The 16,015-nt window shown below is 68.1% G+C and overlaps 1 protein-coding gene across 8 annotated transcripts; it reads left to right on the forward strand.

Annotated features, from left to right (window-relative positions):
* Positions 1 to 430: 430 nt before the first annotated feature.
* On the forward strand, positions 431 to 10,203 carry RHPN1 (rhophilin Rho GTPase binding protein 1). 8 transcript variants are annotated; one of them, XM_059395287.1, is made up of 15 exons: positions 437 to 590; positions 3,586 to 3,701; positions 4,774 to 4,905; positions 5,250 to 5,325; positions 5,876 to 5,953; positions 6,428 to 6,552; positions 6,666 to 6,832; positions 6,974 to 7,167; positions 7,510 to 7,666; positions 7,742 to 7,861; positions 8,239 to 8,433; positions 8,866 to 8,942; positions 9,142 to 9,288; positions 9,427 to 9,588; positions 9,909 to 10,203. In XM_059395287.1, the coding sequence occupies exons 1-15, from the start codon at positions 510 to 512 to the stop codon at positions 10,068 to 10,070; spliced, it is 1,989 nt and encodes a 662-aa protein (XP_059251270.1). In that variant the 5' UTR covers positions 437 to 509; the 3' UTR covers positions 10,071 to 10,203. The 8 variants fall into 8 exon arrangements, with proteins under 8 accessions (XP_059251267.1, XP_059251265.1, XP_059251266.1 ...); XM_059395289.1 differs by having other exon boundaries at positions 7,118 to 7,167; XM_059395284.1 differs by having other exon boundaries at positions 431 to 590; positions 6,666 to 7,167; positions 9,912 to 10,203.
* The last annotated feature ends 5,812 nt before the right edge of the window (positions 10,204 to 16,015 follow it).

Raw genomic sequence — 16,015 nt, forward strand, 5'->3', positions numbered from 1 at the left:
GGGGCAGCGGCCACATCCCTCGGACGCGCTCCTCCGGGGCCCGTCGCTGGGGGGCGGCACCCAGCCGCGCGGCGCACGTCCGTGGGGTCGGCCTCAGGGAGCCCAACACGCAGGCGCGTGGAAGGTCAGGCGGGCGCAGTTTGGAAGTTGCTTTTCTCCTTTTTCTCTAACTTTCCCGCACGCTGAGCGGCGCCGAGGCGCATGCGCAGTCTGAGCCCTTCCCGGCCGCGCGGCGTCGGGCCCGGCGGTTGCCAGGGGCAACCGCATTCCCCGGGGACTCCACGGCCGCGTGGGCGGGGTCTGGCCGACCCGAGCCCGCCTCCCTCGCGCTCTGGTTGGCTGCGGCTGCTGTTCGTTGGAGCCGTCGCGGCCGCCGGTTGGGCAAAGACGAGTTTCGCACGCTCGGCTCGGCGCCACGCCCCCTCAGCCGGCCCGCGCCCGCCGCCGGGGAGGAGGGAACGGCGGGGAACCCGGCTTCCAGGCGGGCACGGCCCGAGCGGCGGGCGGCGATGATCCCTGAGGAGAGGCCGGACGGCCCGGGCGCCGGCCAGGAGAGCGCGAGGCTGCAGGAGGCCGGCGGCGTTCGCAAGGTGGGTGCGTCCGCGGGGCGGGGGTCTCCCGGAGGCGGGGTCCGGGACCCCCAGCGTCGGCTTGCGGGGTCGGCGGCGGCTCCTGGGTCTGAGCGCGCGGCGGGAGTTGCGGCAGCCGCGCTCCTCCGCTCTCCCCCGGAGGCAAGCCGGCCTCCCTCTGGGGAAACTGAGGCGCGGTGAGCGCTCGCTCCGCGGTGCGCGCCTGTGCTGGCCTCCTCTTGCGGGTGCGGGGCTCGTCCTGTGCCGCCCAGGAGCCGGGGGGGGGGGGGGAGCGCAGGTGCAGCTCGGTCTCCGCCGCCGCTCCGCGGGGCTGGGGGGCGCTCCGGGCCCCGTTCTGGGGCAGGTGCTGGGCTCTGGTGTGTGACGGACCGTGGCCTCCGTGCTAGGTCGGAACCCCCATTTCTCCTTTCCTAGCTTTTCCCTCCGCGGGGCGGCTCCCCTTTACCCTGGGCACCTGGCTCTGTGTTTGATGAAACTTTCCATGGCGGCAGGCAGGCAGCCCGAGCCTCCCGGGGGCAGGAAATGGCCGCAGGACTTCACAGCTGGACAGTTCGCCCTTTTCTCACTCCCCACGCGCTCCTCCCCCTCCGCGGTCCCTAACCCTGGGGCCCCGACTGGGACCGTGGACCCTTTCCAGGAGTACTGGGGAAGCTCTGCAAGGTGGGTGGGAGGTGGAGACCGGGGGAGCCTGTGCTGGGAAGGAGGGCGCCGCCCCTCTCAGCAGCCTGGAGCTTAGGCATTCCCTGGGGGGAGGGGGGGGGTGTCACCAAGAGGCGGTCACCACGTTCATACCAGGCGCGTGAGGAGTGATACAGGGCTCAGAGTAGCTTCTGGCTCGGAGGCTGCAGGCCTCCCCACTTCCAGCACGTCTCTCCGGGAGCACTGGACATCAGAGACCAGACAGTGGGGATGATGACAGCCCTCCTGAGCTGATGGGCTCTGCCTGGCACATGGACCAGCCCCTATCCGGGCAGGTGGTCATGGCTGCTGGCCCAGAGCCTGCTGGAGCTTTGTAGTCGGACTTTCGGAAAGGGGCAGATGTAGCTTCGACAGTTGCTTGCTTCTCCCTTCCCAGGTTCTCAGGCCTCCTGGAGGGGATGCTGCCCGGGGAGGTCTTCCTTGATTGATCATTCTTGAGAATGCTGGAGCCTGGGGGAGATGTTGAGTCATGGTCCAAGTTGGCCGTCCGCCGGGAGCCTTCAAGGTGGGAGGGTGGGAGGCCTTCTTTAGGGGGACCCCTCCTTGAGGGCACACCCCAAAGGGTGTGAAATTGCCATGTGCTTAACAGTGGGGGGCACACCGAGGGGGGATGCGTTTCCTCCAACATGAGGCAGACGGCGGACGCTGCAGGAGGCTGGTCTCAGCACTGCTTGGAGACACCTCCCTGTCCCTGTGTCAGGATGGGGTCCTGGGAGCCACTGGCCTCACGCCCACTGGGCTCAGGGGCCATGTGACCATCTTTGGGGACGTTGCCCAGAGAAGGTGCATTCTGAGAAGTTCTTCCTGGCTCCAGGGCTGGCAACTGTCCCATACAGTAGATCCCTAAATGGCCAGGAGGCATGGTCACGTAGGGTCCCGAGAGCTGCTCCAGCTCCCCGTCCTGGCTCCTGCGGGGACCCTCACCTTCCCTGGCTGGATCCTCCAGGCACCCGTCTGCAGCATCTCTGTGCCTAGGGACCCTACATCTCTGCTTGCAGCTGCTGCATGGCTTTCCTGCCCCGGGGCCCCGAGACACCAGCAGCTGTCAAGATTGCCCCATACAATGAGGAATCATGGCCGAGGTGGGCAGTGGGCAGTCAGGAGGCCTGACCAGCTGCCTGGGAGCTGAGCGGCCCTGGGCCTGTGCTTTGAGCATTTGCCCAAAGGGATCCCACCAGTGAATAGCCCTCTGGGATGGAGCCCATCCCAGGCTCAAGGTGCACCAAGCACCCCGGAGAACAACTGGGCTGGAAAGCTTCCAGCGTCCTGTAGGCAGCGTCCTTGCCCTTAGCACCTTGGCAAGATCTAGGCTAGGGCGTCCCCGCATGGCCACGCCTGAGCTTATGCCAGAGTTGTGCAAGAAGAGTGAACTGTGGCGGTTATGGAATGAAGTTCAGAAGTGCAGGAGGACGCCGGGGGACTCAGTTAGCTAAGCGTCTGACTCTACATTTCAGCTCAGGTCATGATCTCAGGGTTGTGAGATCGAGCCCCGGTCACGCTCCACACTCAGCAGGGCGTCTGCTCAAGATTTTTCTCTCCCGGGGCGCCTGGGTGGCTCAGTGGGTTAAAGCCTCTGCCTTCGGCTCCGGTCATGACCTCAGGGTCCTGGGATCGAGGGAGAGCCCCGCGTCGGGCTCTCTGCTCAGCGGGGAGCCTGCTTCCTCCTCTCTCTCTGCCTGCCTCTCTGCCTACTTGTGATCTGTCTGTCGAATAAATAAAATCTTTAGAAAAACAATATTTTTCTCTTCCTCTGCCCCTTCCCCTCTCCGTGCGTGCCTGCAGGGACTCTCTCTCTCTCTCTCCCGCTCTCTCAAGTTAATACACATATTTTAAAAGATTTTTAAAATCACGTGCACAATCCAGGGAGCTGCAGAGGGAGGAGGAGAAGCAGGTTCTCCGCGGAGCCCAAAGCAGTTTGAGCCCAGACCCCTGGGATCACGACCCGAGCCGAAGGCAGATGCTTCCCTGACTGAGCCACCCAGGTGTCCCTAAGTCTTTTTTAAAAGTACAGAAGGCTGTGTGGTGAGCAGATGGCCCCCTCCTGCCAGCGGCTTCCAGAGTCCCATGGCACTGGTGCTGGCCCCACAGAGTAGGGCCCCAGCCCCAGCCACGGCCCCCACCTGCTACGTTCTTCCCGGCCCTACTGCCCTCCTCGCGTCCTCCTGCCTCCGCCAGGCCTGAGTTGGCCGCTGCCCTCAGTGGGGGCTGCGCCTCCCCCACCTGCCAGAGTCTTCTGGCACGTGGGAGCTGTTGGCAGACCCCGGCCCGGCGCCTGTCACCCTCAGCCTCTCCACAGGGCTCCGACCCGCTGGCCCAGAGCCCGCATGGGCGCCCACAGAGCCGCAGGGCCCGGGTCCGCCAGCAGATCACCAAGGAGCTGCGGATGCGGACAGGCGCCGAGAACCTGTACAGGTGCGTGCCGGCGGCCACCCCCGTCGCTCAGGAGGGGGTGCCGCCCCCGGGCCCTCAGCCGGCCGGGCCTGTGCTGGGTGATGAGTGCAAGGCAGTGACCCAGGCAGGTGCCCACCCTTGTGGTCTGGCTTGGGAGAGGGCCACGGGAGCGGATGGTGATGGCCGTGGCGGGCTCCCGGGAGAAGGGGCTGGGCCTCCCACCGGGCTCTGGGGCGGCGATCGGCAGAAAGCCTCCCAGGCCACCTGGGCCCCTGCCTTGCCGGCCCTCCCTGGCAGGGCTCAGCTCAGGGGCTGGCGGGGGCGGGTGTGTGGTGTGGGCGCCTCTGATTTGTATGTGGTGGCCCACAGGCACCGTTCAGGCTGAGATCTGACAGGTGTCCCAAGGTTGGGGAGCCAGGAAAGTGTCCTGTGGGCCGAAGGGGCTCATATCCACGAGAACGGCGGCTGCACATCTGCTCAGACCTTCACCCATGTCTCCCTCAGCCCACTCGGTGGCTGAGGGCCCGGGAAGGTGGTCCGACCTGCCAGACACAGTGCCAGCCACTGTGTGCAGAGCCGGCCGACAGGTTCTGGGACGGGGTTGCTGGGCCCCAAGGGCTCCTCCGTTTCCTTAGCAGCCCTGTGTCCCTGTCCAGGCCAACCCTGCTCTCAGCCGGGCCTTCCTGGGGACCCATCGGCCCTTCTGTCAGGTGCCCAGATGTAGGCACAGAGAGGACCTGACCCCCCACCTTTCCAGGAAAGCCAATTTTGTGTTGCTGTGGAGGGCGAGCCAGAGCCTGCGTCCAGGGAGAGCGGTGGGGGGAGGCCAGAGCCTGTGGCCTGGAAGGTCTGGGTCCGAGGGATGTGCCCTGGGCCGGCGGCGTTGTCTGTATGCGTGGACAGAAATCAACAGCCGCTGTAGGGGGCACTCAGAAGAGAAGAGAGAGGTCATCCGGTGGGCCCTGGGCCCAGTGCTGCCCCCAACAGGGCTGGGCCCACAAGCACAGCACGCTGGGGGGTTCTGGAGGCCAGGGCCAGGGCCGCATGCCGTCCACCTGCAGAGCTGCGGCTCAACTCACCTTGGCCTCCCCAGAGCCACCAGCAACGCCTGGGTCAGGGAGACGGTGGCCCTGGAGCTGAGCTACGTCAACTCCAGTCTGCAGCTGCTCAAGGAGGAGCTACATGAGCTCAGCGGCGGCCGTGTGGAGGCCGACCGGCCCGAGGGGTGCGTGTGCGGGACACGGCTGGCCCCGGGGGTGTGCGTGTGCGTGTGCACGTGCGAGGACCTGGTCGGGGCCGGGGTTGTGTGTGTGTGCGCATGTGTGTGAGGACACAGCCGGCCCCGGCGGGGGGGTGTGTGCGTGTGCATCCGGAAGCACGGGATCCAGGTCAGAGGCTGAGTGGGAGCAGGTGTGAGGGCACCGGAGCAGCGTCCGTGCTGTAGGGTGTGTGTCGGATGGGAGTCAGAGTCGGAGGGGAGGGGTTCCGTGCAGCTGGGGACGGAGGGAGTAGCCACTGGGGACAGCAGGGGACAGCCTCAGAGACTGGGTTCCATGGCTCTGGTTCCAGCGAAGGCATCACTGTCCCTATGATCCCCCTGGGGCTGAAGGAGACCAAGGAGCTGGACTGGTCCACACCCCTGAAGGTGAGCGCTGACCTATGACCTGGGGCTTGCACCTGCCCTGGGGTGTGCAGGGATCACGGAGGCTTCCCGGTCCAGCGTGTCCGTGGACAGATGGGGAAAGAGGCGTGGAGGGAGGCTGAGCCTGCCTGGGCTGGGCTTGCGGTGGGTGGGGGGGCTGGCTTTGGAGAAGAGCCCCTACAGGGTTGGGGGGGTAGGCATGGCAGAGCCGGTCATCCTGCTGGAAGGCCAAGATGGCAACAGGGTTCCCCTACCCGCACTCTGAGCACCCCACTGGCCGGGGGCCCTCCAGTCAGAGCCAGAGCCTCTGCTGCAGAAAGGTCGTCGGGGTTCATGAGCCAGGCCCCCTGGGGCTGTGCCCAGTGGGCCTCTCACCTGTCTGGTGGTCGAGAGCCCTTGCTGTACAGGGCCTGGCGAGGGACTCTGCGTCCCCAAACCCCGTGTCTGTCCTCAGCCCTTCTCCAGGGGCCCAGGGCTTCCCTTCCACTCCCCGTCTTTGCCTGCGTGGGGCAGGGGGACCAGAGAAGCCTGGCACCTGCCCCTCCCCTACCAGGAGCTGATCTCTGGGCACTTTGGAGAGGACAGCGCCTCCTACGAGGCCGAAATCAGGGAGCTGGAGGACCTGCGGCAGGTGGGTGGGCTCTGCCCCCTCCCCCCGCTCCCCCTTCCCCGCCCCATCCCACGGCCAGTGGCTAGTCTCCCAGGTCATGTTGAGGGAAGGGGGGTTCCGTCAGGAACAGAGAAGAGGAGCATAGGCATCCGGCGGGCCGGAGTCCCCACCTGGGGCTGCTCTGGGGACAGTAGAAGGCTCGCAGGCGGCTGGTGCATCCGGAGCATGGTCTGTCCTCACCACCTTCTGCTGGGCCTTTGGGAACCGCTGCTCTGTGGTCCCTCCCAGGGACCCTGCCTGGGCCTCTCCTGGGCTTTTCACAGTCTCCCGCCCAGAACGGGACCCACAACAGCCCCAGAGAGGGCCTATCCCCCCATCCCCCCAAGAGCCTGGAGCGCTCCTGTGGGGCGGGGACGTCCGAGGGGGCTCCCGGGGCGGGGAGTTCTAGCTGTGGCCTGGCCTGGGTGCCGGGGCCCAGCTGGCACCTACCTGCAGGCCGCCCGGACCCCCAGCCAGAGTGAGGCGGGCCTGGGGCCACTCATGGCCTACTACAACCAGCTCTGCTTCCTGGACGCACGCTTCGTCGCCCCTCCCGGGAATCTCGGGCTGCACTTCCACTGGTAGGGCCGGGCTGGGCGGGTGTCCGTGGTCCCCACCGACAGATCCCCCGAGCCCTGGCCGCAACTCCCGACCACTTTCTGTGGGAACACCACCCGGCCTCACCCCGCCACAGGTATGACTCGCTGACGGGGGTCCCAGCCCAGCAGCGGGCCCTGGCCTTCGAGAAGGCCAGTGTGCTTTTCAACATCGGGGCCCTGCACACCCAGATTGGGGCTCGCCAAGACCGCTCGTGCCTCGAGGGCACCCATCATGCCATCGAGGCCTTTCAGAGGGCTGCCGGTGAGGGCGGGCCGCGGTCAGGGTGCCTCTGGGGCATGTGGGGGCGGGGCCGGTGGGATGGCCCCTGCTGCTCCCGGATCCCCCCTTCCTGGGGGTGTGGCCGGGCTGTCCTGCCCGCCTGCTGTGAGCGCCCCTCCGCAGGGGCCTTCAGTCTCCTGAGGGAGAACTTCTCCCGAGCGCCCAGCCCTGACATGAGCCCAGCCTCGCTGTCCATGCTGGAGCGACTTATGACAGCCCAGGCCCAAGAGTGCGTCTTTGAGGGTCTCCTGCTCTCATCCCCTGAAGGCCCCCAGGATTGCTTGGCTCAGCTACGCCTGGCTCAGGAGGCTGCCCAGGTGAGGACAGCGAGCCCTTGTCCCACAGGAGGCCTGGCCAAGCCATGGGGGCTGGATGAGCAGGAGGGCCTGGACCGGGGGTCTGTGCAGGGAAGGGTGAGGTGCCACGCTGTGTCTCCGGCTGGTTCCCAAAGCCGGCTGTTAGGACCCGAGGGTCCTGAGTCCCTGTCCCCGGGGCAGCACCCGTCAGAGCAGCAGCTGGGGCCCAGACTCCTGAGCTGGGCCCGGTTGGGGCATGGGGCGGGGCCTGGGGTTGGGGCAGGTGGAGGCCTGGCCCCAGGGTGGGGAGGGGCGGGGCGGAGGCTGCTGGGTGACCCCAGTCTCCCACTACGTGCGCCCCAGGTGGCGGCCGAGTATAGGCAGGTGCACCAGACCATGGCCCAGCCACCTGTGCGGGACTACGTGCCCTTCCCCTGGACCACCCTGGCACACGTCAAGGAGGAATACTTCCGCGCCCTGGCCCATTACCACGCGGCCATGGCGCTCTGCGACAGTCCCCGTGAGTGCCCCGCCCGCCCGTCTTTGCCCCTTCAAGGCCCCAGCTGGAGGGGCTCACGGCCCGCTCTTGCCCCAGCAGCGGCCGAGGTGGACTTCCCCATGCGGCAGCAGGCCTTACGTGGGCACCCGGCCGCATCAGAGCCAGAGCCGTGGGGCACTGGGCTGCCCCAGAAGCCAGAGGAGCGCAGGAAGCTGGGTGAGGCAGCCTTGGGGGGGGGGTGCCCGCCGAGGGGCCCGAGTGCCCCATCCTTCCTGAGTCACCTTGCCCAGGCATGCCTGGTGTCCCGGCCTGTTCCCCGCAGGCCCCCTGCTCCCCTCTTGCCTGTCCGCTGCTCGGGGCCAGCTCCCAGAGCAGGCCGGAGCGAGGCAGGGGGCCTGGGCATGTGCCGGCGCTCGCAGGAGGCCGCTCCTCCGTGGCCCAGCCTCCCACAAGGGGCAGTGCACCCCCCAGGATGGACCCAGAAGCCCTCGCCTGTCCCCGGCTTGCTGCGTCCAGGGGCGGGGGGGCGCGGGGGTCTGGTCCCTGGAGCCAGGTGGGGACCCGAGATGCGAGGTCTGCCCTGTCCCGCACAGGCAAGGCCCACCTGAAGCGCAGCATCCTGGGCCAGGAGGAGGCCCTGCGGCTGCACGCGGTGGGCCGCGCCCTGCGCACGGTCGACCTGCTGCAGGCCGTGCTGACCCAGGCGCTGAGGCGCTCCCTGGCCAAGTACTCGGAGCTCGACCTCGAGGACGACTTCCTGGAGACCACTGAGGCTCCCAACATCCAGCGTGAGCCACCCGGCCCCTCAGGACAGGGGTGTCCAGCGTGTGGGCGCCCGTGGGCTAAAGCCCGCAGAATGGCGTGGCCATTCCTTGGGAGGAGCCCGGGGGCTGTGCTCCCTTGCTCTTGGGGTCTCCCTTGCTCTTGGGTCTCCCCATCCCCAGGGTGGGAATCAGCTGTGGCCCGAAGGCAGGTGTCCACAGGCCGGCCGCCCAGCATCTCGGGCTTTGCAGGAGCAGACAGGCGTAGCTGGGGCATGGGGACCCCCAGGAGCCCCCGGGGTGGGGGAGGAGGGAGCAGCCAGGCCCAGAGGGTGGCGGTATGCATCAAGCCGGCTGCTCCTCGGGCCGTGCGCTCTGCTGCGGCTGACCCAGGTCGCGGTGCACCCGGGGCTGAGCGTCCGCGAGCCTTGGGCTTTGTCCTGTTCTTTGTTCTTTCAGCTAAAACACAGCAGAAGCCGGAGATCAGGGCGCCCAGCTTCTCCAGGGTGAAGGTGACCGATATCTTTCAGCGGCTGGTGAGCACCCTGTGCCCGGGTCACCGCCGCCCCCGCACCCCAGCACGGGTGGGCTGAGGACCCCGCACAGGCAGCGATGACGCCCGGCCCTGCCCAGTCCCTTAGCCGCACCTGCTCTCTGACCCAAGACGCAGAGGTCGGGTGGGAGGTGTTGGGGTGGCCCAGCCAGGCCAGTGACACCCCCTCGCCCCACTCCCAGGGGCCCCTGTCCGTGTTTTCAGCCAGGAACCGCTGGCGGCTGGTGGGGCCCGTCCACATGACCCGCGGGGAGGCGGGCTTTGGCCTCACACTGCGCGGGGACGCGCCTGTCCTCATCGCGGCTGTCATCCCCGGGGGCCCGGCGGCGGTAAGGCCCCTGTTCCACCCCTGGGACCAAGGTCCTGGGCTGAGCACAGGCTGCTGGCGTGTAGGGGGCAGACGGGACCGTGGGCAGAGGTGCTGGGTGCCCACAGGGGACTCCCGGACCTCTCCCGTCTCCCCGCAGGCAGCTGGCCTGCATGAGGGCGACTACATCGTGTCCCTGAACGGGCAGCCGTGCAAGTGGTGGCGGCACGCCGAGGTGGTGGCGCAGCTGAGGGGCGTGGGTGACGAGGGTGTGAGTCTGCAGGTGGCCACGCTGCTGCCCAGGGCGGAGCCCCCCGGCACGGTGAGCCCCGGCGGCCCCAGAACCCCAAAGGGCATGGGGAAGAGCAGGGCGCGTGCGGGCGACTCCCGCCCCGGGGCGGGGCTTCTGGGCAGCAGCCCCCCCGCCCTCCGCGGGCCTCGTGCCCACACTTGAGGACGCTGGGGCTGAGGAGCTACAAGTGCTGTCCCGTGGCCTTCACCCAGCCCTGTGTGGTGCCCGGCCCTCCCGGGACCCCCGGCTCACCCCTGACGGCCCAGCCACCCCCTCCCCGGTCACTCCCTGGCTGGCCACAGGCAGGATGGGCCAGGGGTGCTGACTGGGATTCATTTCTGTCCCGGCAGCAGGGGCACCATCGGCCGGCCCTGGGGGCGCTTCTGAGGAGCCAGAAGGAGTGTGACTGGGGGGCGCCCACTCCCGCACGGGCCGGCCTCAGGCCCTTCCTTGGCCGGAGCCGCAATGCCAGGAGGAGCCAGGCCAGAGGAAGGCTGTCCCCGCAGCCCTGAGCGGTGGGCCACGCTCCCCCTCCGAGCGCCCGCCCCACACCCCCGTGTGCCTCCCTCCAGCCTGAGGGAACTTCAGGCCAGTTTGCTGCGCTTCCCACCCCCAGTGCTGCCATTAAAGACCATGTCACATGAGGCTTGTGTGAACCCGGTGCTGCAGGCCTGATGCCGTACCTGCACGGGACGTGTCGTAGCTGCTCTGGGCAGGGGTCGCTGATGCCAGGACGCTGCCTTGGGGCTACCTGGTCCTCAGTGGGCCCCAAGTGCCCACTGGGGAAGGGCAGCCCCCCACCCAAAGGGACAGGGGTGACTAATAGGGACAGTGGGCTCCTGCAGCACAGATCCTGGCTCCTCGACCCCACACTGCCCCATCCTGTCCCCGTGGCCACACACCCACAGGGCTGGGTCGGCTGCTCACCACGCTGGGCCTGTGACCCCCTCCACGTGCCCTTCCGCTGGCTCAGCCCACCCGGCACCCCTAACCCTGACCCCACCGCCCTACCTGCGTTCTGGGCCCTCATCCTGCCCGACTCCCAGCCCCACGGCGGCTGTCCAGGCCTCCGAGCTCTCCGCCCGGCCTGCTCACCCCGCACCACCCCCAGCCCGCCCAGCTCAATCCACCCCGGCGGAGCCCTGGGGTCTGCAGAGGCCTAGGGCACGGGCGTGGGCAGGGGAGAAGCCCCAGGGTGAGGTGGGCCCGCCTGGGTGTCAGGCAGGGCGCCGGCCTGGCCGGAAGTCTGCATGGCCACCAGGGGGCGGCCCTTGCCCGCGCGAGCAGCCGCTGGAGGCAGCGTTTGGGGAGCGAAGTCTGGCCTTGGGGGAGCGAGGGGAAGCTCCCCTATGGGCGGGGACCCCGTCTCTTGCACACTCGTCCCTGTCCCCTCTGGGAGCAGCACCGTCCTGGTCCCCGCCGCCTTCCCCTCGGTCCCGCCATGGTGGTAGGCGCCGCGGGGGCGCTCGGGGGTGGGGGGGCGGCCTTCTGGAAGAGGCCAGGGCTTCCCGCCTGCTGCAGCCTGGGCTGAGCACGGCCAGGTGCGTCCTGTCCCATCGACCACCTGCTCCTCCCGAGAGAACGCCCCTCTCGGCAGAACCGGCCAAGGTCACCTCGGCACTTAGTAATTCAATTAATGAAACTGTGCGTCAAGGAGGCCATTACCCGCTAATCAGGGATGACAGGGCTGGCAGGTCTCGTCCAGGAGGGTCCTGTGGCTCCCCTCCCTCCGGCGGCCAGTCCGGACCCAAGAGGGGCACGCGGGCTGGGGGAGCGGCTGGTGGGGAGGGGGCCGTCGGCAGGGATGCACAGCTCCCCACCACAGCCCGCCCGCCCACGGTGCCGGCCTTCTGGCCTTCAGCCCTGTGCCTGGGGCTCGTCACAGCCGGAGCCGCTGGGGCTGGGACTAGGCTCCCTCGGTAGAAGGGTCAGGAGCTTTCCGAAGCGCTGTCCGAGGTCCCGCTGCCCAGGCGCTGTCCCCCAGACTGGGTGCTCCTAGGGTCCAGTTCACAGCTGCGGGAGGCAGTGCTGGGCCCACCTTCATCCCAGGCCAGGCGGGAACGGACATCAAGGGGAGAAGGGGAGTCTCCTCTCTGCTGGCTGCCACAAACCCCTTTCCCGGAGAGGGAAGTACGCGGTGAGCGAGGTGTGCAGGGCCGCAGCCGGCCACTGAGAGCTCAGCCCCCACCTTCTGGCAGGAGCTAACTCCCGCCCTGCGCACCTCTGCCCAGGCCGCTGAGCAGGGAGCAAGCGGAACCCCAGGCCGGCCCTTGGGAATGGGTCGAGGACTGAGCAGAACCCACAGCTTTGCCCTGGTAGTCTGTCGTGACCTGCCCCCACCCCGAGTGGCCTTGGCACAGACACGGAGGCCGAGCCTCCAGAGGCCTGCCTGGGCACGAGGCCGCTCGGCAGTTCACGCAGGAGGCCCCGGGGCTGTCCGGTGCGCGCCAGAGGGAGTCCCGTGCAAGAGAGCCCAGATTGGCCAAGGCCTTTCTCAGCTGGAGCGGCCGCCCACGCACCCACAGGTGTGCCCCCCCGGCCCACACCGGCGCTCGCACCCACACCCTCCGCCTGTGCTGTCCGCCTTCTCCGTCCCGCCGGAGCCCTCTCCGCTGTCCTCAGATCGGGCCACACCTCATGGTGCGGGCTCCAGCCCCGCTTTCCGGCTCAAGCATGTCCCCTATGTCTGTGTCACAGACAAGCCACGCGCAGGGACCCCGCCGTCTCTTCCACACGTGCCGTGAATGTCTGGGAGGGCTCAGGGACCTGGTAGGACTGTCACACGTGTGCGGCTGGGGAGGGAGGGTCGGCACCCGAGAGTGGCTCTGGGAGCGGCGGCACCCCGCCTCCCTCCCTGGCACCCCGAATGGCCCCGTGGGACAGCTCATTTCCCAGAGTGGTCCCCGCTGGGCAGGGAGGCGGGGGGTGAGTGCGCACGGCCATCCTTTTTGCTTTGCCAACAGAAAACTGCCGAGAGAGGAAAAGGCAAACTCTGTTTCCGCTTGGGTCAGCAGGGAGCCTCGCGGAGATTAATGTGCGCAGAGGCGCGGCAGAGGCGCCCTGGCGGCGTGGGAGGCGCAGGCTGGGATGAACGCAGAGTGGGGGCAGGGTCCGCCGTCCACACCAGAGAGTTGGGGGCCTGGGGGCGCCGCAGGGTGGGGGTCCCTGGCCTACGCTCCCTTGTCCCCTCTCCACTCACCCCCCCCCAGGTCCCAGCTCACCCCACCCCTACTGGCTCAGCGTGGGCACCTCCTAGGCAGCCTTCGTCGGCCCCCCCATCCCCTAAGGGGCAGAGTCAGTCCCGGAGCCTCCAAAGCTGGGCCGTACTGCAGCCAGGAGGAGCCCCGACAGGAGGGCGGCCTTCCCACTCTCGCCCCTTTAGACCCTGACCCCCAGAGTTAAGGCCACGGGAGGCGGCCCTCAGGGAGCCCAGCGTGGGTTTGTAAGGTGGTAAGATGCCCTGAACGCGCCCAGCTATCTGGGGCCAGCCAAGGTGGTCCCCAGGGCCCTGCGGTTCCAGAAGCGGGGTGTGTGGGAGGTGGTGAGTGCAAGAAGCAGCAGGAGAGCTCGGTTCACAGGCCCGGAGGTGGTGCAGGGGGTTGGTGGGGCTCCAGAGTCAGGGTCCCGAGAGCCCGCGACCGCGGTGCTGCCCCTCCCAGGACCGTTGCTGGAGAAGCTGCCATCAGCCAAACTTGCTCCCTGACTGCGGCGGGCTCAAGAGAGATGTGTCCCCCCAGAACCCGTGTACCTGTTTGGACAGTCTTTGTGGGTGTCACTGAGGAAAGGCTCTCCGAATGAGGTCCTCCTGGTGACCCAAGCAGGCCTAAGCCCCGTGACATGGTCCCTGTAGGAGACAGAAGAGGGAACCCTTGTGGAGTGCGGCTGCTGCAGGTCTGCGGCTACCAGAAGCTGGGGGGACAGGACTGTGGGGCCCTGAGGACACTGACTTCAGACTTTAGGCCCCAGAACGGGAGAGAACACGTTCCCGTGGTGGTAAAGTTTCCAGGTTCATGGTCATTTATTAGAATGGCCCCAGGAAGCCAGGGCAGCAACCTCACACGTGCTCTCACACTTCTGGGCCTTGGTGTGCCCTTCTGAAGGCTGGGACATGACCCGCGCTGAGTGGTGGGCTCAACCCAGGCTGCCGAGGAGAAACACAGCCCATGCCTGGAATGCCCCCCGACTCCGGGATCCTGAGGCACAGTGGCCCGAGCTCCTGCACGGGGGGGGCTGCCTGGCTGGAAACTGACCAAGCCAAGGAGGCAGTCACAGACGCCCCCACACAGACACCTGCCTCACCGCCCTGCCGGCCTTGGCCTCTGAGCATGCGGTCACACAGCCTTTGATGACCGGCCACCAGGAGGCCATGGGGTTTCAGGCTGGGTCCAGGCCACCATGGTCTCTGCTGTGCTGTTCCGGTGGCCTCAGTGGGGCAAGGGTGGGGAGTGGTCACTGGTGATCGGGCCTCCTTCTGGCTGGGCCTATGGCATTGATCCAGGCCCCGCTGGAGGCTGCCGGGGCAAGTCCTCCTCATAAGGGTGCGAGCCTGGCACAGAGGGGCCTGGGCTGGCAGCTGAGGGATACGGGGAGCAGGCACCAGGGGCAGGGCAAAGCACCGTCTTTAAAGCCGTGACCCCCATGGGTGCTGAGGCCTCGGCCCGGACTGTGCAGTCACTTGGGGCCTGAAGCCACAAGAGCTTCCAAACAACCTAGCCACACCCCAGCTGTGTTCGCTGGGGGGTGAGGCCTGGGGGCCACCCAGGTTCAGCTCAGCGCCCCCGCCACACGTAGAGCCCCGTGGCCAACCCTTCCCGCTTCACGTTCTTGCTCCGTGGCCAGGGGTCTGTGCCCTCACCTGGCATGCAAGCGAGTTGACCTCACCAAACTCCCACGTGGACAACAGAGCCATCTGGGACCATCTGAGGAAGGGCCGCGCGGGGGCTGATGGGCCACGTGGCCTGAGTCGAGGTCTGAGTGCTGTGCATGGCTCTCTGGGTCCTGGAGAAGCTGGGCTGGGGCCTGAAGGGGAAGCCGGCCACCGAGGGCAGGACTCGGCCCTAGACCCTGACTGGAAGGGACTCAGAGGGGTCCAGACCCTGAAGGGCAAGGTGGTGGCCAGTGTGGGCAGAAAAGAGTACCCTAGCCAAGGCTGCCCCCAGCCGGGAATGGGGAAGTAGTGCAGGGAGAGAGGGTACCGGTGGCGGGGAGGTGGTGCGGGGGAGGCTGTACGGGGGTGGGCGGAGGTGTTACAGGGGCTTCTGGGGGCAGAGAGGAATTTCCGCAGGGCCATGTGGCCACCAGCTGAAGGATGGGGACTCCTCAGGAGGGGCCTGGGCCCCCCACGGAGGTGCGGGCTCAGGGCTGCTGTCCTAGCAGGGGCAGGGCGGGCCGGGCCAGGGAGCGTTGGGTTTTGCCGCTTCTGTCCTTGGGCGCCTCCGTTTCCCAGCCCGAGAAGGAGGCAGGGAGAAGCTCAGTCCAGGCTCCCTGAGTGGCCTCCCGCCCACGGCCGCCTCTCTGTGGCCGGCTGCCTCCTGGTGCGAGGGACAGGCAGTGGGGCTCTAGGACACTGCCCTCGGACTCACCATTTGGGCCATCGGGAAGCCACGGTCTCCAGGGGACAACTGGGAAGCCCCCCAGCCCCACCCCTACTTGCATCTGCTGAACCACCTCTGCTGGGGTGGGGGCAGGGCAGACCCACCAGCCGTGGGGTGCCCAGAGTCCCCTGGGGGCCAAGGGTCCCTTGCGGGGAGCAGGACAGAGGGGATGGTGAGTTCTCAGTGACCTGAGTTCTCAGTGACCCAAGGAGACCCAGTTGGGGATGACCTCTTGCCTCTGGGGCCGCTGCTACCTGCCCTCCAGGAGCACGTGCCTTCCAGGCAGGTGCCAGGGGCCGTCTGTGCCGGGCCTCGGACACTCTGACCCTAGTGCGGATGGGTCCCCGAGCCCCAGCCCTGCCCCCCACGAGGCTGTTCCCTCCCCCGCCCCAGCCCTCCCCCTTCTTGCCCTGCTCCTGCCGCTGGGAACCCGCCTCCCCCCCCCCTCCTCCAGGGAGGCTGGACTCTCACTGGCTCCGGGGGTGGGGGGGCTGCCCCGGGGAGCCTGAGACTGGGGGGGGGGGGCAGGAGGCGGCTTCCTCGCAGGCCCTGAGGGCAGCGGGCAGGGAGGGGTAGGGCAGAGCCGTCCAGCTGGAGCCCAGGGCTCGGGGCCGCCCCCTCCCGGACGGCAGAGGAAGCAGCTGGGAATGTCCGGGCCTGTTTCCCGGCCTCAGCTCAGACGGACAAGAGGCTGTGGGGAGCCCCGCTGGAGGAGGACCGTGTCCCCTGGGAGTCCTGAATCCCTCGGGAGGGGTCACGCTCCTGGTGGGGCTCCTCCCCACGTCTCAGGAGGTCAGCCCCCCCATCGCGGCCCCACAGATACGTTGTCGGGCTCGGGCCCCCGCGCTTGTGTGCGCACGGAC

Source organism: Mustela nigripes, chromosome 3, assembly GCF_022355385.1.
Source record: "Mustela nigripes isolate SB6536 chromosome 3, MUSNIG.SB6536, whole genome shotgun sequence".
Taxonomy (NCBI): Eukaryota; Metazoa; Chordata; class Mammalia; order Carnivora; family Mustelidae; genus Mustela; species Mustela nigripes.